Below are 26,047 nucleotides of genomic sequence, written 5' to 3' on the forward strand. Positions count from 1 at the left end.
TATGAGTTAGTAGCACCAGGTTCCAGTTTTGTTGGTTGTGTGTGAGATGACACTTTGTTAATCCAGTATCAAAGGTTTGGTCTAGATAAAGGCTGAGGTTTAAGTTTGGTTGAGGGATTCACAAAGCAGCTTTCAAAAGGGTCTATGAATCATTTTACTCCAGTTGCTATGGCTACCTACTGTACTCCTACCCATGATAATGTCTGTGCCTTGGACATAGAAAAACTAATGAATCCAACTGTGTCACCAAGTGTTTTTTTTTTTCTCCAGTAAGACATGTAAGTGCAGTAAACATCAGTGACCGCACCATTTTTTTTTTATTTAATTTTTTTTTTTTTTTATAATTTTCTTTATACTGTTCTCGGGACAATAGGTTTTTCTTGTGGAGCGGGGAAAAGGAGGATAAGTGTTTTAACTTCCTACATCCTGTTTGGTCCAGGAAATTGGACTCCCCGCCGACCAAAGAGAACACAGCTAGAGAACAACACAGGAAACTGGCTTACATTTCAATATTTTACAGTTGAGATGAAGAGAGGGGATGTTAAACCCATCAGTTACTTCATGTTCGATATCTTTATCATCATAAGATCTACTCCAGTTATATCACGTAGTCATCACACAGAGGCAACGAGGCCTGCTCATGAAAACAAACATACTCAGCCTGGTCTGATTGAAGCAGAAAATCCGTTTCCACATGACCAACCACAAAAAAAAAACAAACAAAGAAAAAAAAACCAGACCCACTTTTTCAACCGTTCATATTGAGCCAACAGGAAGCAGCTGAAACAGATTTAAACCAGGAGTGAGTCTGTGAGTTTAGGGAGATTCGATCAGGTAGAAACTGCTCCACCAGACCAGGTCAGACACCATAAATACTGCCACCATGCACTGCTCACACAGACAACAGGGACAGGTAGAGGGACGAGGAGGGGGTTCAGAGAGGAGGGGGCTCTTTAAACATGGCTCTGCTCTGGAGGAGGAGGGAGTGAGTGACAGGTCAAGCAGCGAACCAGATCGGAGCAGAAAAAGTGCACAGCCCCATGGTAACTATGGCAACAGATAAAGGTCGGCACTGCAGAGCAGAGCTGGATAAGAGAGGACGGAAGAATAAAAGGGAAAGGAAGGCAGGAGTGAGTGAAGAGTCTCCTTCCTCCTTCTTCTATCCTTCCTGTCCTCTCTATGCAGTTTATCAACAAATAAAGTCATAAGTACAGGATATAATATAAGGAATGGGAGGGGAAGGGGGAGAGGGTGGTGGATAGGTAGATGTATGGACGGGCAGTGCTGCCGTGCCACGTTGCCACACTTCATTCATTCATCAGCATCGCAGCAGTGGGCGACTGCATCCCCGTTGCCGCGGTTTCCCCCGCTTCCCTCAGTACTCCCAGAGCGTGGCGGTCTCCAGGTCGTCAGCGTTGGCCTTCAGCACACCGGCGTGGTCGCCGCGGAGGTACTTGCTGTCGGCAGCGTGGCGGATGGCCAGCTTGTTGTAGTCGCAGAACTCAAAGAGAAAGTCGACGGGTGTGTCACTGCTGCTCACCACCGACTGCTCGTTACCCACCATCCAGTATTTACCCGTCGAGTCTACAGGTGCAGGAAAGGAAACAGTAGAGAAGGAAAGCATGGATTAGAGAGGGAGTGAAATGAGTGTGATGGAGGTACCGTGTGTGGAAAATGTGGGGGAAGGGTGTGAAAATGGAGAAGGGAACAATAGCTTTGGCTTAAATTTGCTTTGTTTGAATTACATAATGTAAAGGAAGTGAAATCATCTGAATGAAATCCCTCTTTTTGGCACAAACGCCTCATGAATGAGTAAATCCATGATGAGAATCCCTTAAAGAACAAATGATTTAATCCCTTGTAAGCCTGTAGGAGGTCCCTCCACATGTTCTGACAAGCAGTAGCCATTTGCTGGCTGTGTAATGCTGCTGCACATGTGCACATTTACATCAGACTATCACCCGTGTGTCCTTTGACACACTGAGCCTGGATGTAAACTGACCTTGCAGGCTGTAGGCTCCGTCTCTGAACTCCAGAGTGAAGTAGTCGTAGGAGGAGCGGTTGGAGTCCAGAGTCCCTGTCACCTTCCTGCAGCCGATGAAGCCGTGCTCCCCACGCAGCACGATGATCGGGCGGTTAATCAACTTCATGAGAAACTCCTCAGTCTCACCTGGAGGCAAAGGATGCAACATGTTTACTGGAGCTTCAGTAAGATAGTTTGCTTAAGTTACATGTTGAATTCAAATACATTTAATTACACAGCACTTAATCTAAAATGCCAAAATCTGCACATTCACAAACACTAACTCTGCTCTGCGGGAGCAACTTGTGCGTTTGGCTGGAGCTCACTGCTTGAGCTCAGAGTGCTGAGTTTTCATAGTTCTCATTAAAAAATGTGTGCAAAGCAACTTGCCTGTGGCACTGTGGCTGCCAGGAGCCTCTGATCACAAACTGCAGCACTAATGCCAGCACCCCAACACAAACACTCGCTCTAACTGGAGCATCTTCTGATCTGCTTGCTGACTTGTTTCTTGCAGAGATGAATGCAGTTTCTCTAATGATCAAAATCTGTCCAAAGTCTTCCCTTTGCCTTTCGTATAAACATTTGCATGTTACAGTTTAATAATCTGAGTAAGCTGGTGTTATTAAAGGAACTGTTTCACATTTTGGGAAAAAATGTTTATTCACTTTCCTGCTGATAAGATCGATATGACTCCCACGTCGGCACAGTAAATGTTAGGTTACAACAGGTTAGCTTAGCTTAGCATAAAGACTTTAAACGGGGGGCAACAGCTAGCCTGGTTAGCCATCTCTGCTAGTTGCCAGGCAACTGCTCAGAGCCAATAAAAAGTCCAATAAAAGAGTCTATTTCCCTTAACAGTTGTTTTAAGAAAAGAATAATGCACAATTTCAGTTTGGGCTAAACTTAAATTAATATGTGGGCATGGTGATAAACACATATTTTACTGACAGTTGCTATGACAGTTGCAATATGATTTGGTTTTGGTTAGCATTGTTAGGAAGCTTTCATTCTTGGCACACAATTAGCAAAAGCCAGGACTTTTCCGATTTGATATTCGGGTGTGACAGTGCCAGCTCCTCAGTCACTCTGCATAGTCATGAGTTTTATCATCATGTTTCCAATAACTATGATTAGCTTATATAACTTTTTAAAAAAGCACAGCGAGAACATGGCAATTGAACAAACAGAAATATTGCAACAAAGCTAAATTACCGAGGAGTAAACAGTTACGTTCCGCTGTTGTGAAACAAACCCTCAGAAGTGCTGAAGCCCTTGAAGCCCTGAAACAACTCGAGCAGCCAGCCATGATTTAATTACCCTCACTGCGCTGAAATTCCCCCTCGTCATTGCTGAAGAGTAAATCACTTAGCTACGTGTCAGTGTCTGAACGGCTGGATCAACAAATCGCACAGACCTGCGGAGTCGATGGTGGCTGCTAGCTGGCCGTTTTTCTTGGCGGCGACATATTTCCCATTAGCGGCCCGGAGAGTCAGCCTCTTCCCACGCCACTCAATGTCAAAGTAGCAATTAGCTGACCTACAGAGCGAGGCAGAGAGAGAAAGTAAAGGCGTGAGAGGTAGGAAGGATAATTAAATTTACATGGCAGTTAGATATCCAGTCGCATGCTTGCATGAGTGTCAGGTGTAAACATATTCAGGTCTTAATTCGATCTCCTGCTCAGAAAACTACACCCAACTATTTTATCAAGAGCTTAAGTGATTGTTGGGTAACTGGATAGGTAAGCTCAGGTCGGAGGGATAAGCTTGTAGTCTTTGGTTAAGTTGAGTCAATTAGCTTGTTAAATCCTTTCACTTGGCAGAGGGTCGGGTTTTATTTCCTAGCGTAGCTTTAACATTCCCGGACCAAAATTAATTTTGGCTGTGCTATTTTATATTAGAAGCTCTGACACATTCTTTAAAATCTTCTCCTAAAACCACAGGAGCGCTTAGTGAAAGGAAACATTTTTGTGGTCTAATCTGTGAAGAGTGAACCAAGTCAAAGCTCAAGAATGTGATGGAGGAATCTGGTGAACTTCCTGCAGAGCGCTCTGCAGTGTGACCCCTCAGTGTCCACGACCGTCTCTGCTCTGTATTATCTTAAAAACATGGATGGGTGCCTCTGAGTTAACCCAGGACATGCTTCCATAACCAATCTGATACTGGATCAGATTATTGTTGTACTCTGCGTCACTCCTGTATATATAAAGCTTCACGACTTTATATCTGCAGCTTCTTTCGAGCACCTCACTCATTTTTACGTTATAAACACTGAGATTTTCTAAATTAAAGCTAATTTTTAACACAAATTTAAGCACCAAGTTCTCCAGTTATTATGTAAGGCTGACAAGAGTAGTCTCTATGAAAGAAGAGTTAGCTTCTGCTGAATCTGTCTGGGGCCTCACAGGGAAATCATCCGGGAGCACAGGGTGAAAGGTCAATAGGTCAGAGGTTAAGAGCCAGCACTCTGACTGGACAGAAACACTGCACATAAAAGAAAATTACTCCTTACAGGTTGAGGTTTCACACAAATGCACTTAATCTCCCACAACATGCCACTGCCATGACATGAGATCACTCACACTTCAACTCCCGCACGCACGCACGCACGCACGCACACACACAACTCCTAAATCATGTCACAGCTTAAATTACAGAACAGGACTAGACTAAGGGCTGTGACGAACCAGTATCAGGTTCTCCATGGTCAACACACACACATACACACTGTGAGGAGACATGATAAGGTGTGTGATTCTTACTTGGTGGAGGCGGTGCACTGCAGGCCGCCATTAGCAGTGAGGGTCCAGTATTTCCCAGCAGCAGTTCGAAACGCACACTTCCTGTTTTCGCGGCAAATTTCTACCTGGAAAACCTCCTGGTCGCCTTCCTCGTCCTGATTGGCTGACAGGTCCATACCTGGGCAGGGTCAGAGAGTAGGAAAGGAGAGGTTAGTTAAAATACAGACTGGTGTGGTCAGCCATGAGTCCAACAAACATGTGAAGGCTGCAAATACACACAGAAGTTAACCCTAACCACTGCTTGTAACACACACACACACACACACACACCCACACATCCTCTGGTCAGGATCAGACGCACTAAATGAGCAACATCAGACGATTTGGATTAGTTAAGGATTTCACACAGCTGCACGCACACACACACATCTGTCATAGTCCAGACAGACCCTGCTATAGTTCAAAGGATTAGTCGTCCTGGTGGATGGTCATTAAAAAAAAAAAAAGCATCACTGGCACTGACCATGACTGACTGTATACAACTATAGCTGAAACAGTTCAAAATATAAAATGTAATAGTAATTAAAATTAATCCACAACAATCTTGACTGAAAATACGAAACACTGTCAGGTTTGAGCATCTCAGTCTAGTAAACTGGACTGTTGAACGAAAGAAGCAATTTGTAGACATCTAGAGTTTCTGTCTGCATTTTTAACAATTTTCTGACATTTTAAATAAAAGTTTAGTTGACTAATTAAAAAAAAAAAAAACAGATTAACAGTTGATGATGAAAATAATCTCTGCAGATACTTTAAATCTGTGGTCCAGATGGCTAATGTACATGTTTGTGTGTATGTGTTTTGATATACCCCACTGTCCATGTATAGAACACCAGACATCATTAAAATCACATCAACCCCACTCAGGCACTTAAGGGCAACAAAGAGATAAGCAAACATGAATCAACCACAGGATGAACACATACATAACCCTCCAGTGTACCACTCCCCTCACACACACACACACTTCATGCAGCACAATGCAAGCTATTGTATATGATGAAGTCATGGCGTGGATGGTCCTGTAGCCAGAGGGCTGGACAGAGAGAGATGGACTGTCTGCTGGAGCGCTGTGTAAATGTGTGCAGAGTGAGAGAGAGAGAGAGAGAGAGACCCAGGCAGAGAGAGAAAGAAAGATGTGTTTGAGAAAACAAACCAACAGACTCATGTGCTCCCTATCTGTCTCCCTTTTCATATGTGACACCCCCTCCCCCTCCTAAGTTTTTCCATGCTTCTTGTTCTCTTACTGCCTCACAACTGGCTCCACTGGTCACGCTGAATACATTAAAGGGAAAATCTGTCCTAAAATGTTATTAATAATGAAGAAAAAAAGAAAAAACCACATCATATTTGTCAAAATTAGAAGTGGGTCATCTGGTCATGCTATTTATCAGCTGAATTCACTCACTGATCAACAAATTTAGCACAGGACTGCATGAAAATTATTGGGGGAGGAGAAAGTTTGCATGTTTTCATTTTGGTTTATTGTAAAAATAAATCAATAAAATAATAAAATAAAGGACTAAATAGTTATATTTAGTATAATAGACTGCTGTGGGCAATGGGTCATGAGGCTATGGAAAATTATTGTTCCATTAAGACATTGTGGTTTAAATTGAGGTACAATTTCGTACCATGTTTGTGCTTTGCCTGTTTTACTTAAAGGAGTACTCCACCAATTTAGGTATCTCTATAACATTGTCAGACTCAGAATGGACAGTTTTTTTCTTATTTCCCCAAATCGTTGCTGCAGAACCAGAGGTGTTGTTTTTATTACAAACATTCCTCTTCTATGTCTAAACCTGGCACCTACATTAGCCACAAACATTACCTATAATTCACACTTGTTCAGTACTGTTTATATGTATAATTTCTATGTATAATTTTGACATGTTGTCAGGTGGAGGATGTAAAGTAAATATTAACAATTGTTATGTTTAAAAATGTTTAAAAAGTCTAACACAATGTTCAGCCCTGTTCTCCAATCTAATAATTTTCATACAGTCCCTAACAGTACTCTGGTGTCTTATTACAAGTTGTACACTGCTTGTCCCCAACTGCTCGTAATGTATATTAAACACAACAAAGGTCCTAGACAAACCTGTGTTACCAGCACGTTATACATAAGGTGTTAGTCACTTGAGAATTACTGCTCACATTTTTTGTCTGGGAAAAAAAAACATTACTCCTGTCCTGTCGAGTGCCCGCTAGAAATCAGCTTAGGAACTCTGGCCTCCGCAGACAGATTGAGTTTCTGCAGAAATATGTGGGGACACACGAGCACACATACACACTCAGGTGATTGAGAAGGAAAATATGGCTGATCATAATGGGAACCACATGGTGAGTGGGGGTAGGTGGTGGTGGTGGGGGGTGGTCAAAGAAGATGAAATGTAAGTTTAGCTGCAACAGACGAGGAGGGTCTGAAGGAACACGTTAGAGGCGGACGAGAGGGGAAAAAATGAGGAGAAAAGAGGGTCGGTCTCTGCTTGCCTGCGCGATCATCACTCACATCACTGAACTGTCCTCTAATCCTCGCTGCTTCCTGCTCAGCCATCACACACACTCAGTACAGTAGCAGAGGAAAGGCCATTTATTACTGTGGCCGTGCAGAGGGAGAGCAAACCATCTGCTGGATGCCTCTCTCTCTCTCTCTCTCTCTCTCTCTCTTCTCTCTCTCTCTCTCTCTCTCTCTCTCTCTCTCTCTCTCCTCTCTCTCTCTCTCCTCTCTCTCCTCTCTCTCTCTCTCTCTCTCTCTCTCTCTCTCTCTCTCTCTCTCTCTCTCTCTCTCTCTCTCTCTCTCTCTCTCTCTCTCTCTCTCTCTCTGTGTACATTCAAGTCAAGAAAAATGAATTTTATTCAAACACTCAGTATTTCTAGTCACTATCCTGTTCCTGCTCCATCCTGTTAGTTTATCACACAGGACACAAAGAGTCAAAAACGCGAATTTCACTATATGAAAATACACCAGGAAACTAACAAAATGGACACTTCACATGCTCTACTGCGAACTGCATAATGCTATTCATGCCACCACTGAGGTGTTTTGAATAACCTATTCCCCAAAAATCATTTGATTTGAATTTATGTGAGCCTGACTTTCAGGTGCAGTTACAGGGGATTTCATTCTTCTGAATAACATTTACAAACCTGGATGTTTTGGAGGAAACAGGATGATGTTTGGCTATTTGGTCTGCTGTATTAGCCGAAAGTGTTCTGCTCTTTCTGTGACTGTAGCAGTGTGTTTGTGACTAAGTAAACTTAGTCTTCCCTAAGTAAACGTGGTCACAAACACACCTTGAAACTGGTCACACGTTATCACAAGGAAAGAACAACACTGGTGGGCGAACACACAAAGTGAAAACACAAGACCGACAGAGACAAAACACTTGTTCTGAGGCTTGTGGAGCTCTGGCCGTGACCTCAGAGAGGGGCCGAGGCTGCCTGTCGGGACTGGTCTGAGTTTTTGCTTGTGTGTGTTTATTATATACTCAGATACGTCTGTTCTGATCAGTGTGTGAAGCTCAGAGGGTTAATGGAGGATGAGGGAAGTGGGTCTGTACGCTCCATGTCCCTCATCTGCTAACCACACCAAAAGAAGTGACCACACATGCAGAATCCTCCCAAACCACACCAACTGCAGAGCCTAGCAAACACACACACTCGTGCTCTTGAAAACAACCCCTCTATCTTTCTGTCCACCCCGCCCACCACATTCAGCCTGATGGCGGCAGGCACAGATTGTTGGCCTCACTTACTGTGAGCCAGCACCAGAGGCCTGCTGTGAACACACGCGATTGTATCAAATGCAGTTGTGTGTGTGTGTGTTTGTGTGTGTCTCCTATTGTTCAGCAGGTCTGACTGAGGAGGCAACCAGCTGGGGCACAAACAAGGAGCCAGATCATCGGCCTTTGTTCTGATCCAAACACACACACACACACACAGTGTGAAGGGCCAACCAGCCTACACGCCAAGTGCTGTGCTGACTGAAACGCTGCTGCTCATACAGTATGCACAAAGTGGAAGACTCACATGCCACATTATTACTCCCACTTCCAGTAACAAATGCAAAAAAAACCCTTCCAAAAATGAGGTCGGATACAGTGCTGCACCCGCGGATGTCCCAAATCTTTTGACGAATTGATTGAAAGCCCATTCTGTGCTCATTGTGTGGCAAAAATTGAAAAAAGTACAGTTGCGCTGTGAGACAGAGGGCATTAATGTGGAGACACACCCAGAGCAGAGCAGAATGACACACTGGAGACCAGCTGAAGCCTAACCTATAATAAAGTAGACGACATTAAGGAGGAGAGGCTCCCTGGTGCGGTGCAGCCGACGTGAGGCAGCTCTACTGGCACGCTACCAACACACACATATAAAAGACACATACAAAACATACTGAGGGTCATAAGCACATTAAACTGACGATTTAATGCACAAACTGTCACAACCAGGGAACACTAGCAAGGATGCATAAATTAATGGCTTCCCTAATTTTTTTTTTGATAGTGGGTGAGTAGGGAGCAAAATCATCACCCTTCACCCTGCAGGGATCAACACACCCCAGCCAAGGTCAGAGTCATGCGTCTCATGTCTCATTTCCTGCCAGCGGGGGGTGAAGGATACAGAAAGGGTGTCAGGGCTGAATCGTGGCCAGACACAACATGAAGCCACATTTTTTTTTTGTCTCCTTTTGTCTCCTATGCATGATTTAGAGCCAGAGTTTAACTCAGATTTTACATGATGACAGATTTTCAACGCTTTTGAGAGTTTGCAGTGGAGTCAGCAAAAATCAGGCAAAAAAAATGTGAACCTTCAGCCAGGGACCAGTTAGCTTAGCTTAGCATAAAGACTGAAAACAGAGGGAAACAGCCTAGCTCTGTCCAAAGGTAACACAAACTAGTACCACTAAAGATCAGCAGATCACACTATTTCTTGGCTGGCAGTGACTTCCCAGGCCACATAACCTCGGGAGGTCACTGTTGCAGCACATAAACCCACATAAAAACACAATCTTTGTTAACGCACTTAGGTTTTTGTAAAAAGGACTGAGCCAGGCTAGCCATTTCCCTCTATTTCCAGACATAAAGCTAAGCTTACTGGTAACTGGCTGTAGCTTTATATTTAGTCAACATATGAGAGTGGTACCGATCTTTACTTCTATCTCTTAGAAACAAAGTGAATAACTGTATTTCCCACAATGTCAAACTGTTTCTTTAAATGTGTTTCAGAGTTGCTTGGCATTTTTAAAATCCTGTCATGAGGCTTTGGTCATGTTTTATAGGACTTGCAGGAGCTTCATACAATCAAGTCTTGTAAACAACAGGAGGTTACTGACAGTATGGAGCCAGATAACGTTCAAGGGGCTTTATTGCTATAACAACAGATGCTATCAGGAATTCAACGGTTATTCAGTTGAGTAAGTATCTGACATAAACAAAAACAGCCTGGTCCCAACAGGAATCACACTCCAGATACACAATTAGTAACTCAATGAAACCCTGTAGTATTCTCGTCTCCGCTCCGTGACCTGGAGGACCATCAGTTAGTTACAAAGAGCAGTGAGCACTCAGTGGTCACACCAGTAACCAACAGGATGTGGTGGGCTCTCATCCATTTATCTGAGGACAAACCAGGGCTCAGTCTTCACTCACACTTGCACCACAGTTTCAGGGGCAGGACAGGCCATTTAAAGGGCCATTGAGCTCCAGGCTAACTGACTGATAATTGTGTCTCAGTCCATATGAGGGTCGTTAAACAGTCTCTCAGAGAATTTGTGACCAGGGATGAGGAGAGTGGAGGTTATGAGCAGGAAACAACTAATAGCACAGAGTCAAATTAATGGCACTCATGAATGCAGCGAGTACAAATTAGACGATAGCAGAAATAGAAGAAAACTGTTGTGATGTGAATCTAGATGGAAATTTAAAATTAAACTTGTTTCTGGTGCTTTCCTGTGTAACTATATATTTACTATACCCGTCTGAATTCAACAGATTTAAGTTTAAATTCATAAAATTACATGGACTTATCCATTGTGTCTGAGGATCCCACTTCAAGAAACTGGCACAATGAAGTAATGTTGACTTACTGGCTGAAAAGGTTCATATAGTTAATTAGAGAGATGTAAAGGAAATTCTACTATTTTTGTTGAATATGGGTCTTTGTTGTAGTTTTGGCCATCATTCCGTTCTCTTAGGAAGATATTTTATTAACCAGTTCCACTGTTGAGGTGTGGGGATGCAAACATCCATAACAGTAAACACCACATGTGATCAAAGAGGTTTTAAATCTCAAAAAGTGGCAGTACAGTTAGTAAGTAAGAGCTATGTGTAAACATAAAGGGGAATATCTCTAAATTGCAGCGACTCCTCCCAGCTGAGTCTCGGCTTTCCCAACAAACTCAACACATCCTGGCTCCATTTAATGAAAGATGTCTCGACTGGATTAACTGCATCTAAGAGCACAAAGTTCATCAACAACAATTAAATATGAGTCACAAAATCAACAGTTTTGATTGGACAAAGCAGCTTTTGGACTGACCTACTTGAGCTCGCTCATGTCAGAAACCCTCAGGCTGCTAATGGAAGCCAGCCCATTTCAAACCATGGTCTTGGCTCAGGCCTGCCAAGAGAATAGCCACTGCAGAGAAGGCCTACAAGCAGCTGTCGGTTTAAAGAAAAAAAAAACATCTGGAGCCAGTTTAATTCCACTCAACATTTAACCCACATCACAGTGATCTTGGTTGTTGGTGGGTTGAACATGGTCTTCCTCTAAAGATTCAGACCTCCTGCTCATTATGGACAGATTTCAGCTGCAGGATGGCAGACAGAGCAGGCAGGACATGGGTTCAGTCACCCATAAGAGCCCCCAAAATGCACGTGTCCTTAAGCAAGGCATTAGACTAGTAACTCACTTCTGATTAGGGATGCACCCATACAACTTTCTTACCCAAGTCAAGATATCCTCTGAATATCAAATATCAATCTGATCCCAGTGTTCTCTTTTTCCTGAACTTGAAATAATTGTTGTGTACTGTTGTGGCACTAAAACCTGAGTCAGCAGCTCTCACTGTCTCTAAATGAATGTAACTTTTTTTTTTTTTTTTTTTTTTTTTTAATGACATTGACAAGACAAGATGATTTAAAGGTGCCCTGTGGAGTTTGTGGGTCCCTGTTCTGTTTGTATTATGCTTTTGCAACAGCACTGGGGAAATGCAACACAGTATTGTTGCCTGTTTCTGTTGCCATTGGCAGCAACACACCAACAAAGGCAGCACTGTGCCAACAAAAGTGAGAACAAAAAGACCGCGAGCTAGCAAACATGGATATCATCAGTGCACAATTTAAATATTTCTTTTAAAAAAACAAATCAGCTTTGCACCATGTGGTTTCATAAGGAATGAAATGTGTTGGACATGTTTACATGTAATGTGTTGGGTGAGAAACAATGAATGTAAATATAACTTCTGTCTGTTTACAAGAAAACCCCACAGGGCACCTTTAACATGGATCGGTCACGTGACGACCAACACCCTTTCAGATTAATTAGTATCTGAGACAAGACCTGTCGTGCTGATCAGATTGATGCATCTCTACCTCTCACCCCGATGTAGACGCAGCACGCTAAAATTAGCATTTCATTTGCACTGATAATGTATCAGGAGCTACAACTGATTATTTTGATCATTAGTTAATTATTTCTGAACTCTGACCAACAACCAAATGTTATGAAGTAAACTGTAACCAGCCACTGAGCAATATTGTTAATCAAAAGAAAAGTTATCAAATGCCAGTTAGTACTATATTTTTCCATTTGACACTAAAACATATGCTAATACAACCTTTTACTTATGTATACATAAATAAATGTGTTTACACTGTGTAGTTCTGCATGGTGTGTGATCAGGAAGCTGCTGTGACATTTCACTGAACTGCTCCCTCTGTAATAAAAAGGCATAATCTGGTTTAGCAAAAATGTTTGACAGGCAGCAATACATTTTTTCTGTTACTTGCGGATTATTAAAGTGCAATTCATGCTCTCATTACAGAGGATGTCGTCATCTAATTCAAACTGATTCGTTTAAAATTGCTGGGTTTTAGTACTGTTTCCATCGCATGAACCTTTTTATTTAACATTCACCTTCAAAACTGGCCTCCATTTTGTGTCTGAGACTGAGAGCCACTTTGGGAGCAAAAGGATTTTCTCCTGACAAGGCAGGAAAGTGGATGAATATCCTGATGACAAGTAAACAAAGCAAGACGACAGAACAGACAAGCTCAGGGTGTGACAGAGAAACAGGAGGGGAAAATAAAAGGACAGAAAGATCATACTTTGTGAAAGGAGGAAGGAAAACCACTAAACCGCACAGTATTCTCCCCAGTGTGTTCCTCCTGACCAGAAACTAAATATAGATTTAAAAAGCATCAATTAGTATATTCCTATCATTCATTACAGACAGACAGTGCCACAGTCTCTGGGCTTTCTCAGGCTTTTTCCTCGTCTCTGCCCAAATCACACTGATGATGATTTTTTTGTGCTGAGTCAACAAGGTTTTTAGATGATGATTCACACGCTCACTCTGTCCTCAAATTTTAATTAAATTCAGTGTCTTTCTTGATGAGAATCAGGGATTCATTTATACTTTACAGCCTTTTAGAGACAAAAGATGGTGGTTTATTTAGACATCTATCAAACTGTTCAGCATGAGGGACGCCACTGATAATGACCTCAGACACACAGCAACCAGGCCTGAAGGCTGGGATTTGCAGGGAGGAGTGGGGGAGGGGGTGAGGAGGACAAGTGAAGGGAGGATGGGAGCGAGGAGGCCATAGGGAAATGGCGAGAGAGGTGTTAAAAAGAAGGGAAGAACAATGAGGGAAGAGGTGAAAGGAGGTGACAGTGAGGGAGAGGTGGAAAAAATTAAGAAGGGGTGAGGATGAAAAGGAAGGAAGGAAGAAGGTGGAGGGACAAACTTGTTACTCTGCCCACTTGTACAGCTGTAAGCCAGACACACATGGACAGAATTAGCTCTCTCTCTCTCTCTCACACACACACACACACACACAATGATCTGATCAGACAAAAAGAACGAATAAAAAGCAATATTCAAGAGAGGAGCGTGCTCGCCCGGAGATGGTTACGACTAATTGTTGATGCCAGCCAGGTGCATCAACAAAAATCCTGTGTCTTTATGTCGACTTCAGAAGAACCATGAATCTCTCTGAAGACTTCAGCTGTTTTCAAAACCTACACAAGGCTCTAATTCCAGCTCTGCTATCCAGGTTGATTATACAGCTGCAGGAAGAAAACATACTCAGGAGGAGCTTTGGTTTTGGGTTGCAATGCCATCAGGACTGTGAGAGCAAAATAAAGATGATTCAGGTTCCTTTCAATATATCATTAGTGTTAACAGTGATGGTTTATGTTTTGCATGTTAAATTAAGTTCTGATAGGTTCCAATAGGAACAACAGTGGATGTTCTAAGTGAAGGGAAATGCTTTGATAAAGATTGTGGGATATTAAAGTTGAAAATAAAGTCACCAGATGTGATGGAGCATAACTGGTTGTTGATGATGGGACAGATAATGAATGCAGTGACAGATCAGGGTATGTTCTTTTCGAGTTGCAAACTATCTGTTCTTGTATGGATTCAAGGATTTTACACAGCAGTTTATAGTAGAATTATACTCGTTTTTAAAGGCTCCTCTAACCGCGGAGCTGTTCTGCTTTGTGCCAGTTCAGCCTCTTGCCAATTTAAAGCTGTTTTACATTTGAATGATGGCACACGTGCAACATGGAGCTGTATGTGTGTTAACCGGGCTGAATACTCTGTGTGCGCTTCTTTGTTAGAGTCTTGTTTTGTCAGAGGTCTGTAAAATTCACCAACAACACATCAGCTTAAATATACAGTACTCAATTATCAGCTCTTATCTTCTGTTCTGTTTACATTTGTGTGGAGGTACCATAGATATATACATATAAATTTAATGGATAAAGCTTCAGTGATGGTGAAGGATGTGGACTCCGGCCAAACGTGCCATTGTTTAGCCATGTTCAAATACACGCAGGCCTGTGTTCTGTGTGAATATGTAGGCCATCAATGTCCTGTGTGTGTGTGTGTGTGTGTGTGTGTGTGTGTGTGTGTGTGTGTGTGTGTGTGTGTGTGTGTGGGCTGCAGGGGGGATGAAGTCTGACATTCCATCACTTTAACCCTTAATCTGCCAAAGGATGGGATACCAACACACACACACTCAAGCTGTCACCCCAAAGGACCACCGGGCCTGCAGCTCACACACCGGACCACCACACCCACCTTGCCGGGTAGAGACGTTCCTCTCGTTGGCAGCGGTGAGCACGACCTGCGGGTGGCTCTGCTCCAGCACGAACAGCTCGTCTTTGCCCACGCGCGCGCTCTTGCCGGACTTCATGGTACCGGAGGGCCCGGAGGGCGCGAGGTACCTGCCGCTACAGTCCCTGAAGGCCACCTTACCGGAGCGGAACTCCAGCGTGTAGCCCGTGCTCTTGTCCGTGGTGGCGACCAGCGCGCCGTCGTTCCTCAAGAAGCGGTTGTCGGAGGTCTGCAGGTGGTAGCGCTGCTCGCGGAACACCAGCGTGATCATGGAGTCCACCCCCCACGGGACGTCCCGGTCGATGGCAATCTCGTCCACCTTGGCGCTCAGGTGCGCGTACCGCTTGCGCGTCAGGCTGAAGATGTTCACCTGCGGGTGCATGGCGATGTGCACACTCCATTTCTCCGCCACAGAGGCGGTCTGGGCGAAGCAGATGATCCGGTCCTCGGTGCCGCCCAGGTAGCGCCCGTGCGGCTCGGACTGCAGAGACCAGCGGCCGTCATCATGGGCGGTGATGATGAACCGGCACTCCGGGCCTGGGGTCTCACTGTCTCCGGTAACGTTCCCGTCCTTATCGGCGGCGATGTACCGGCCCAGATGTGACTTGAGGTGGAACACGTTCCCGCTGGAGTCGTCGCCGCTCTGCTCCAGAGTCCAGATCTGCTTCTTCTTCATGCTCGTGGCGGACGCGTTGATTTTGAAGCCGAAGGTCTCTGCCGTTAGGTATTTGTTCCCGCAGTTGATCAGACCGAACTGGATCTGCAGCATGTCGCTGGTTCCGTTAGTCGCGCCGTTGGTTGTCATTGTCGGTTCTGTGCGCTCGAGCCTCGGACCGGTCCGGTTCTGTCTGAGAGGGATTTTAGGGGAGGGGGGCGGTTCTGTTCTGCAAGTGATTGAGCTCGCGGCTGAAAGGGTGGGATGCTGTGCTGCCTCGCGTGCTTCTCTTTGTTTGGGGAGCGTGTATGTGTGAGTGAGTGTGTGCGTGTGTGTATGAGTGGCTGAGTGGGAGTCTGTGAGCGCGCGCCACCGGTCCTGAGTGCTCTGCTTGTCTCAGCAGCGCGAGCCCGTCGCCACAGCTGCAGCCTATATAACCATCAGTGACGTTGCGCTGCAGGCCACGCCCCCTCATATGGACAGAAATCAGGGAGCTGAGGTGAAGTTTCATTTCTCTCCCCTGCTGCTGTTCTGTCGCTTTTCAGCCATTTTCACCAGAGACTTTTCCTCTGCCCCTAGAAGAAGTTGTTAAGAAAAAAAAAGCAGTTAGGAGACAGGAGAGGAGGCTCCTTTAACCTCAGAAATGTCCCTTTACTTCTATGAGGAATCTGTTTTCCTGCAAACACAAACATCATATCACTCTCATCTCTCTTTCATGGACACACTGATCAGATGGACTCAGCATTCAAATCATGAGGACAGGGTGCGTGCGTCCACACAAAAAGCTCTATTCATGGCTCGAGCACGCACATCAGAGGGCAGGAAAGGCTCCATAAACAAAGAGGCCAAACAGATCAAGCTGGCATCTCCTCAGGCAGTGCATGAGCATGCACCAAACACACATACACACACACACATATATAAGTGTACAAAATGTGAATCTCTCTTTTTTTTAATCAGACAACACAAAGGTCAAAGCAGAAGTTGATCATACCTAATTTCTCTCCCAGTGAAATGATGTGAGTGTTGTTATTTGTTCCTGCATAAATGCCGTTCAACTGCCAGTGTGTCTGTAGGCAAAAAGAGTGATGGGACTGAGATAAGTTTACCCTCCACCTCCTCTACAGCTCACACATTACCTATGTCTGAGCTCAGTTTGCACATGCTGAGCTGCAGGTTGAGCTGCAGACCAAACTTGGGCCAAATTTCTGGCCAAACCTGCAGTTTCCCCTGACCCTTGACCTCTCTGGATATACGAGTGAAAGGAGACTGGAGATCAAAATGTATCTTGTATTGTTATTCTCTGAAGGTTTGAATAACATTTTTATCTTTCTTTGAAACTGCCCATCTGGAATTCGACAGTAAAGAGTGACAGGAAGATATAAAGCAGAAGTAATGAACTGAATTTATTGTCTACAACAAAATTCATCAGTCACTTGAAAAAAACATCCATTTATTATATAATACTGGGGAAATAAGAGTGAATACTGGTTAAACAGTCCACCTTTGACCCTTTTTCAGACTTTTAGACAAAGTTAGAAAGATTAAACACATCAAAATGGATGATGTGCACACCAGAGTATTTCAGACTTTTACTGAGCCATTTCACCAGAACTTGTTCTATACAAAAGAAAGTGGTATTCACTTTCCCCTTCACCCAAATCACAAAGTTCAACACAGACATCTGTCTTCCTCCTGAATATTTTACCAGCGTCAATGGCCAGAAGAAGAATAACATTTTACATTTTTCATAAATAAATAATATTAATAAATTCTGACTGTCACAACCAGTGAGGATCACGATGCTTCAGTATCTCATGCATGCTCTCTGTGTGCTGGTGGGTTTGCAAACGGAAAGTAATCTGAACCTAGAACATAATCTAATCAGTGGTAATCTCCCCCGTCTCTCTCTCTCTCCTGCAGTCTGGATAAATTCCCTCTGCAGACAGAACATCTTCAGTCAAATCAAATCTCAGTGTAATTTCAGCTCCAGAATCACAGTCTAATAAAATCACCAGACTTGTTCTGATATATTTTTGCCAGCCTGTGTTATGCAATATTTGTTTTTAATAACCCGAATTACAAAACTGAATTGTAAAAGCAGCATATGTAGAGACCTCTGAGCTGTTCCCTGCAGTGGAGCTGCATCAGGAAGGAGAACATGAAGTCTGAGTTCAGATTGGACAACAAATTCCTCCTCTGTTCGTCTTTCAGACGTTTATTGCTCCACTCGCCTTATTTTATTGAGAAATACTAACGGGGGAAAAAAAATCGAACTTTCAACCCCTGGAGTCAAACACTGATACACTAACAGCATTTGTATCAGTTCTGCAAGATCTGATCTGCATGCTACCTATACTTGAAGGTAGCAAACAGAGGAACCAGAAACCCTTTTAAAATATTTATAAATGTAAATTTCTTTGTTTACTTATTTACTTGGTTACTTACTTGCTTACTTACATACTTATTTATTTATTTATGCTGTTTCATTTTGAAACTGCAGCTATTTTAATCTGCCACATCAAAAAGAGAATGAAGCAAAATTTTAGAAAAGCAATACTTCCAGTATGTAACTCTTTGTTAAATCACAACTTGTTGTTTTTATATTACTTTCTGTTTTTGTTTTTATTTTTATTTTTTGCACAGATTAAACAAACAAGATGTAGTATTTGATCAGAGCCGGGCAGGTGGTGTCCCACTTTCTGTATGCTAAGCTAAGCTAAGCGGCTGCTGGCTCCAGCTTCATATTGAACAGACAGATATGAGAGTAGTACCAATCTTCTCATGTAAGTCCTGGGGAAAAAAGCAACTTCTTTTTAGATAATGTTTTAGACATCCAGCTTAAAGACAGTGATAAAAGCCTCTGCAGCAGACCCTCGTAGGACACTGCTCCTAAAATGGAAAGAGTCAACTCTCTGGGATTGATGGAGAGGGCAGGCACAGCGGCATCGATAAGCTTTCTCTCCAAAGTGAAAATCCCTCACATCTTTCCTGTGCCAACTGCAGCACAAATTAACTAAGAGGATTCAGATGAATAATTGATTCGGGTTTGTTGTTGGATTAATAGACAGTGGTCAACACTCACAGATGTTCCACTGTGACTTTGTTTGCCAGTCAGGAAAAGACATCCTCATTACTAAAATCCTCATCACAATGAACTGGGAGAGTTTGTCACACACGTGGTCACAGCCATCTTGGAAAATATCCTTCAGTATCTCTCAGCTGACAATCAAACAAAAAGGTTGATTCTGTAGTTTTGTCTTCATGATATATGGTTTACTGTGATATTCCTCCTCTTTTTAAGGCTGGATGAGACTTTCCCTTAGTTATTTGAAATACCTGATGGATCCACCTTGACCACAGTAGATCTCTTTCTGTCTTCTTTGTTATATTTCAGTGAATCGGTCTCATGAGCCTCAGCAGACATCATGAACAGCTTAAAGGCAGCTGATCTCGTGGTGTTCAGCACGTCTACGAACCAAACCTTTAACAACGAACTGTAAGTGAATGCATCACCACACCTGAATCATTCACATCATGTGGGAAGGATGATAAAAATTCCCATGTTAACAACTTAAAATGATGTGCATTGACAATATGACACCACATCCATTCAGTCTGGGTTTATGGTAGATTATGTGGATATTATTATTGATGTTACAGATAAATTATCATAATACGATAACTGTCACAAATGTGCTTGTGTAGGCCTAGCTTTTTACTGTGTGTGTGTGTGTCTGTGTGTGGAGGTGCATGTCCCCTCATTCTTCACCTATCTTTCCCTCCAGATGGGTGCCTCCATTGTTGAAAATGTAAGTTCATCTGTGTTTGAGAGGGAGACACTCTTTCATGCCAAACACACACACACACACACACAGACACACAATATTCATATTTTAAAAAGATTTTGACCCAGATATGTGATGAGATTGATGAGATTAACATATATTGGTGATTACACATAAACCAATACACACATGCATTTGAACACACATACACACACACAAACACAAGCCACTGGAGAGATCTCACCACAGGAGTCTCAAACGCCTCGTCAAAAGGAAGCGGGGAGGGACAGAGAGGGAAGCTATCTTTGTTCTCAAGCCCAGCTTTGAGCATGGTTGCTATGGAGACCAGCTTCAAATCGGTTGGTTGATGAAGGGCAGGAGGTCTGCTGCAACGAGCACGCGCATACACACGCACACAGGCTGACACACTGACACACTTGCTGCACTCACTAGACCTGCAGATTGTGCAGCACTGCAGCACTGCGTCAGCAGACACAAAGCTGACCAATCAGCATCTTTTTCTAACACACACCTCTGAGCTGGAGCCAATCAGACCTTCTTTTTCACCCCTGCATTATAACATCCACCAATCAGGAAACACCTTTCCAGATGTGTGGCGAAAATATGGCCAACCAAGGGCCTGTCTGGGAGAAGTTCTTTATTGAGACTGAATCTTTTTAGAAAAGTCTGAGTCTCATTAATTTAATAGCAAATAAAATAAATCATTCTTTGTTTTTGGCAACTGTGGAGATGTTCTTGCAGCTTTTAGTCATGGCTCACAAACTACAGTGAAATGCAACAGAGATGGATTAGAAAAAGAGAAAGACAATGAAATGGAAACGTCAGCTGAGAAAGGAAGTAGAAGAACAACAGAGTAAGACAGATGGGGTGGACAGAATAGGGGAGTGCTGAGGGGGGATCTGAGTCTCTCCTCTGACCTGTATTTAATCTTTCTACTCTGAGCCCAACTTGCAGAAACCATCGGACAACTGTGTGTACAGACGTTGCACACGATTGTGTCCGGAGTGTCCTTGGTCAGCTGGGATTGTGTCAGGTTTAAGCCGACATGTTCAAATGGGCCCGTAGGAGCTTTGGCTGGTAAAAGATGGCGATACACAGCAGATTGATTATGAAAACGTGGGATCTGTGAGATCTATGTCCGCTCTCCTGCATTAACCTACATTTTACTGCGAACATTGACCAACTAAATGGAAGCAGCTCAACCTGCAGTGGGCAAGATCAGCTGCTTCAGCTGAGATGGTTCAGTGTGTGCATGAAGACATCAGCTGTCATGTCATGATCTGTCTCACTTTGGTGCTCTGGTCACGCAGTAAATCATGTAATGCTGTGTCAGGTAGATGCAACAAATACATCACTATTTCCACGAAAGCATGAAATTTAAATGACTTCATGGTGTCCCAACACTACTCAGCCCCTAATGTGAGGATTCTGGTGAGGGCAGCAGGTGACCTGACAGTTTTTTGTACTTAAACCTAATTTCAGCTGGTCTTTGTATTGATTGTATTGATCATTGTCATGATGGCACATGTCCTAAGAGACCCTCTTTCCATCTCGCTGTTTCTGTCTCTCGCCTTCTTATCTGGTTGTTAGTATCATGTTTCCTCACAAACAAGAAAGAGAGTGAAAATCAGATCAAAGTAACAAACCTCAGTGTCATCTTGGACTTTGATTGAAGCTTAAAATGATACATTGGCAGAGGGAGCAGTTTTCCTTCATCTCAGAAATGTTTCAGAGACATTTCTATTGGCTGACTAAAACTTCTGCTGCTGAGTCTTGACCAGAACTAAAAACAGGGAGAATGTCACTTTAATTCTCCAGATTCTCCACTGTGGGTTAGTTAATAAAGTTGGTAATAAGGAAATTGTAGCTGGAGCTTTTTTCAGTTTCCGTCTGAACTAGGAAACGTTATTCTAACAACAGCAGTGAAACCATCATAGCTGACTTAGTCGTACAATTAATAACTAATAATGTAAAATGTTTCCCTGCCTATGTACTTCTATTTATTGACTTATTAATTTACTCACAGTTGTCACTGTGAGTAAGTTAGCATGCTAATGATATCACTCAGCCCAGAGACACCCCCCCACCCCCCCCAACCGGAACAAATCTCACTCCAAACTGAATCCAAAACTTGGCAGCCCTGTAGATGCTACTGGGTTCTTAGTGGGCAGAAGCCAGAGCAACTGTTATGGAAAAATGATTCAAGGTCTTTTTCAAACCGGCAGTGACACAATGCTGAATGAGTGAGCTGTGTGTGCTGGTGTCTCTTGCAATCACTAAGGAATGTGTGTGTTTGCTTGTGTGTGCGCACAGCTGCAGCCCTACCAAGAGCCTCCTCTCCACCAACAAAGAGCTGGAAGCTGGAGCCACTGGGGAACACCACACACTCCCCTCCTCGCCTTCGCCACCATTCTCCACACAGCAGTCAGGTCAGAGGTCACCATTGAGTGTGTGCCTGTGTGTGTGAGTGTGTGTGTGTGTTTGTGTGTGTGTGGGTGCATGTGTGTGCTTTGGGGGGTGCCTCTAGTTCACTCAACCCTCTTATTGTCATGGAGACAGTAAAGCAGTCGAGCCAAGATCAGCAAAGCAACTTAGTAGTTTCTCCCTCTGTTAAACACATTATGAAGTGTGTGTGATTCTCTGTGTGTAGCTGTGTGTGTGGCTATGACACTAAGATATAGGTCAGTCAAGAGAGACAGAGCAGTGAGGCATGAGTGGGGCACTGCAGTGTGTGTGTTTGTGTGTCAGTGTGTGTCTCTGTGCATGCTTTTATGTTGTTGGTGTCTGTGTGTGTATGTGTGTGTGTGTGTTTGTGTGTGTGTGTGATAGCAGTCAGCTTTGTGTGCAAGTGTCAAATCATCTAATTTTTATCTCCCCCATCCCCCCACAGCTGACACACTGACTTTTGTTGGAAATGAAACGAGACACTGATTTTTCTCCCAAGGTCATGAAAATGCATGCACCACACTGTCTTTTGTGTGTGTGTGTGTGTGTGTGCTTGAATTGATTGTGCGGGCTGATTGGCGCCTCCAGTACTTACTACAGGGAAACTTGATCAGGACGCCACTAAAAATACCTCTTCCTGCCTCTCAGCGAGGGCCTGTGACATCACATCCTGTTCTTATGAATGAACACTGCTTCTGTGGTCAGTAGCCCGAATATCCCTCCTTCCTGACTAATATCCTTCCTTTTCATAACACTGTGTGCCACTTGTTTGATCTCTGAGGCAGTAAACAGCTGCAGGGTATTATTTAAAGTTAACTTAAAATGAGCTTGTTTCATTTTGACTGTATCACGTAATGATCCTCAGGAAACTGGCCCATCTTTAGATTTACTCAGCTTATTTACAGATTAACATAATACAATATCTGGATTTTGAGCTGCTAAATGCTCCATGATGTCCACCTGCTATTGGCTAACTTTGCCTGTCTATGTTTTTGGTGGTGGGAAAGTAGCATAGAGAGTTGCTTGCTGCTGCTGGTGAGAGTGAACCAAAATAATAAAACTGTGGGTTAGACAACCAAAACAAGCTGAAAGACGTTAAAACACTGTGTAGAGCTGAGGTAAAACAGTTGAGTCAGGTAGGTTATCTGTGGGTTCATCAGATGAATAACTGACAAAGCCTGTTTGTATAAACTCTACACATGCAGTTATAACAGGCCGTGCATGACAACAGTACAGACAACAGTAGACCAGACAGTGATCCACTGTAACAAGCCCTTTACAGCAATACACCTGCACCTTTTCTTGGTTTATATAAGTACTTGTAACATACACAACACATTTATTTCACATTTATTTCACGGTACTATAATGTGTATATTCTGCTGTTTTAATTCTTTTATTTTTACTTATTTCACTTAATTAGGGGTTCATTATCTGTTTACTCATCTGTTTTTTTACTTCTTAGAGATAATGTGAATGTCTCTCCTGGACAATAAAAAGTCTTATCTTTTACCCTGTGTTGAATGAGTTACAGGCCTGAGGCCTCTACCTACAGTCTTCCTCTGTCTCATCACCCACTGAGTCTAAAGGAGCTCTGTTGCTCCACCCACTGGCAGCAGCAGCAAACTACACCAGTCAGAGCCTCCACCTACTTGAGAATCGATTTTGCGGTTACACACCCACAGATCTGCACTGGGAGCAGCACATGTGTATCCACAAGGAATGGACACACACACACACACACACATAGAGGGTGTGTTAGTGTGAACTGGCAGGTGTTGCTGGTCATTGCCACCACTTTCCTGTTGTGTCCCCTGGGTCCCCTTCTTCCTCTCCCTCCATCCTTCTTCCTCTCCCTCCATCCTTCTTTCTCTCCCTCTCTCGCTCCTTCTCTGAGTCTCGCTCTCTCACTTCCTCTGTCCTCGGCTTTTCATCTCTCTTTCTTTCTCTTCATGGGCAATAAGGAGTTTTAGATGCTAATGATATGCCCTCTTGCAACAAAGGCCCCCTCACAGAGCCTCTTTGGACACACACACACACACACACACACACACACACATTGTCAAGCAAACACCAGCTGTTCTCTGCTGGCCTCTTATTACACAGATCGCCTGAAAGATTTAGCTGCTCTGGTACTTTTTCATTTTGAGCACACACACACATGCATGTAGTGCACACACATACAAAACACACACACACTTTTTTTTTTTTACATATAAGAACAAACACTGACTCAAAGTGCCTGGGTTTCATCAGCTCAAAATGTTTTTTTTTTTTTTTTAATTTTTTGTAAACATGACCAATTTGACTGAATTTACCATAAATTAGTTCTTGTTTTTTTTTTTTTATTACGTTTCAATCTCCTGGTGTGAATAATTGATAATGGGGAACTGATAATGGAAGAGAGCATGTGTGTGACAGACACACACCATCTGCTGACACACACAAGCACGCACCAAGCTATCACACACACAGGGGGATCATTAACATCTGGCACAGATGGCCATTTTAAAAACACAACCAGGTTTCAGCCAGACGTACAGACGCATAATGGACATATACAGCATGAAAAAACTTTTTTTTTTCTAAGAGATTGCCTGTAGCTTTATTTCACTCATTGTTCCTGTAAAATGAGTTGCTGGCCCCATGGCAAGATAATTTACTGGATCAAAAAAAGCTTCATTACTTGAATATGAGGAACTTCTGATTAATTTACCTTTCCAACTAAATGGCTGTGTTGTGTTCACTGCCACCTGTGTGATGCCAAAAAAAAAATGCCATTTTTAGAAAATGGCATTTTTTAATTTCATTTCCCACGAAAGCTCAAAATAAACCAAAGTAGCAAAGCTGACAAAACTCAACACAAAGGCTGAGTAAGTTTCCAACACGGCAGCAGACTGATCTCAGTTCTGCCCCTCCCTGCTGAATGGCAGAACTGCATGTGTTGGACAGAACTGGGGGTGAATTTCCCTCAGCCCTCCTTGTTTCTTAAACAGAGCTCAGAGATGTGATATATTTCCAGCAGAAGTACAGATGTGCAGTAAAACTTGCTGTTTTTTTCTATCAGTAACAGTTGCAGCTTAACCCATGTTAGTTAAGTCATACTTCTGGCCAGTATCTCCAACGAATCAACACAACACGCTATGTATTTGAATGGAAAGTAAGACCATGGACAAATGAGGAAGTGATATGCTTTCACTGCAGATTTGTTTTGTTTTTTTAAAGGGTCATCTAATCCTAACATTGCAGTAGGACATCACTGAGCACCACATTTGCTTAAAGGAATAGTTTGACATTTTGGGACACACACTTCTTTGCTGGGAGTTGAGAGGACTGATACTGCTCTAAGAAGACGAGACAGGATGTTTTGTGTTGGACTGTTTCTTGGCCCGGGAGCAGTAACAGCAGAGTTTCTGCCTGTTGCCTAGCAACTCATCCTGGCCAAGAAATAGTCTGTAAAACAGCAGATTATTGTTTTTACACTTCAGTTTTTGTACATATTAACCAAAGAAGATATAAAAAGTTAATTAGTGAGCTTCAGTGGCACTTTCAGATGGACTGTGTTACCTTTGAACAGGGCCAGGCTAGCCGTTTCCCCCTGTTTCCAGTCTTTGTGCTAAGCTAAGCAAACCGGCTGCTGGCTGCAGTTTAATATTTACCATAGAGATATGATATGCTATCAGTTTCTCATCTGACACATGACAAGAAAGTTTATATTTACCCATATGTCAAACAATTTCTTCAAATATATTTTTTATAAACTAATGAATGTAGCCCACGATTGCCATTATTGTGTTTATTTATACGGATCTGGATCTGCAAATTGATTACATTTTTTCTTCTGTTAAAATGACAGCCTTGGTGGATGTACAGGGGGTGCACACTTTGAGTGTTTTCTAAGTTGAGACATTTGAATCACTTGTTAAAGTTGGTATCAGGTTTACCATCATATCACCAAAGAAATAAA

The 26,047-nt window shown here is 43.1% G+C and overlaps 1 protein-coding gene across 1 annotated transcript; it reads right to left on the bottom strand.

Moving 5' to 3' along the window:
* Positions 1-269: 269 nt before the first annotated feature.
* Positions 270-16,211, bottom strand: fscn1a (fascin actin-bundling protein 1a). Its single transcript, XM_041062695.1, has 5 exons — positions 15,136-16,211; positions 4,782-4,938; positions 3,438-3,559; positions 2,003-2,170; positions 270-1,584 (listed from the first exon to the last, which is right to left on the bottom strand). Exons 1-5 carry the CDS (start codon positions 15,974-15,976, stop codon positions 1,376-1,378), a joined length of 1,497 nt encoding a protein of 498 aa, XP_040918629.1. The 5' UTR covers positions 15,977-16,211; the 3' UTR covers positions 270-1,375.
* Positions 16,212-26,047: the final 9,836 nt, after the last annotated feature.

This window comes from Toxotes jaculatrix, chromosome 18, assembly GCF_017976425.1.
Source record: "Toxotes jaculatrix isolate fToxJac2 chromosome 18, fToxJac2.pri, whole genome shotgun sequence".
In the NCBI taxonomy this organism is placed as follows: Eukaryota; Metazoa; Chordata; class Actinopteri; family Toxotidae; genus Toxotes; species Toxotes jaculatrix.

Excerpts from the sequence above, each read along its gene's own strand:
- fscn1a (XM_041062695.1), bottom strand. The coding sequence starts at position 15,976 with ATGACAACCAACGGCGCGACTAACGGAACCAGCGACATGCTGCAGATC. Across the intron at positions 4,939-15,135 it reads GAACGTCTCTACCCGGCAAG|GTATGGACCTGTCAGCCAAT; the intron begins GTGGGTGTGGTG and ends GACCCTGCCCAG. Across the intron at positions 1,585-2,002 it reads CGGAGCCTACAGCCTGCAAG|ACTCGACGGGTAAATACTGG; the intron begins GTCAGTTTACAT and ends CTGCACCTGTAG.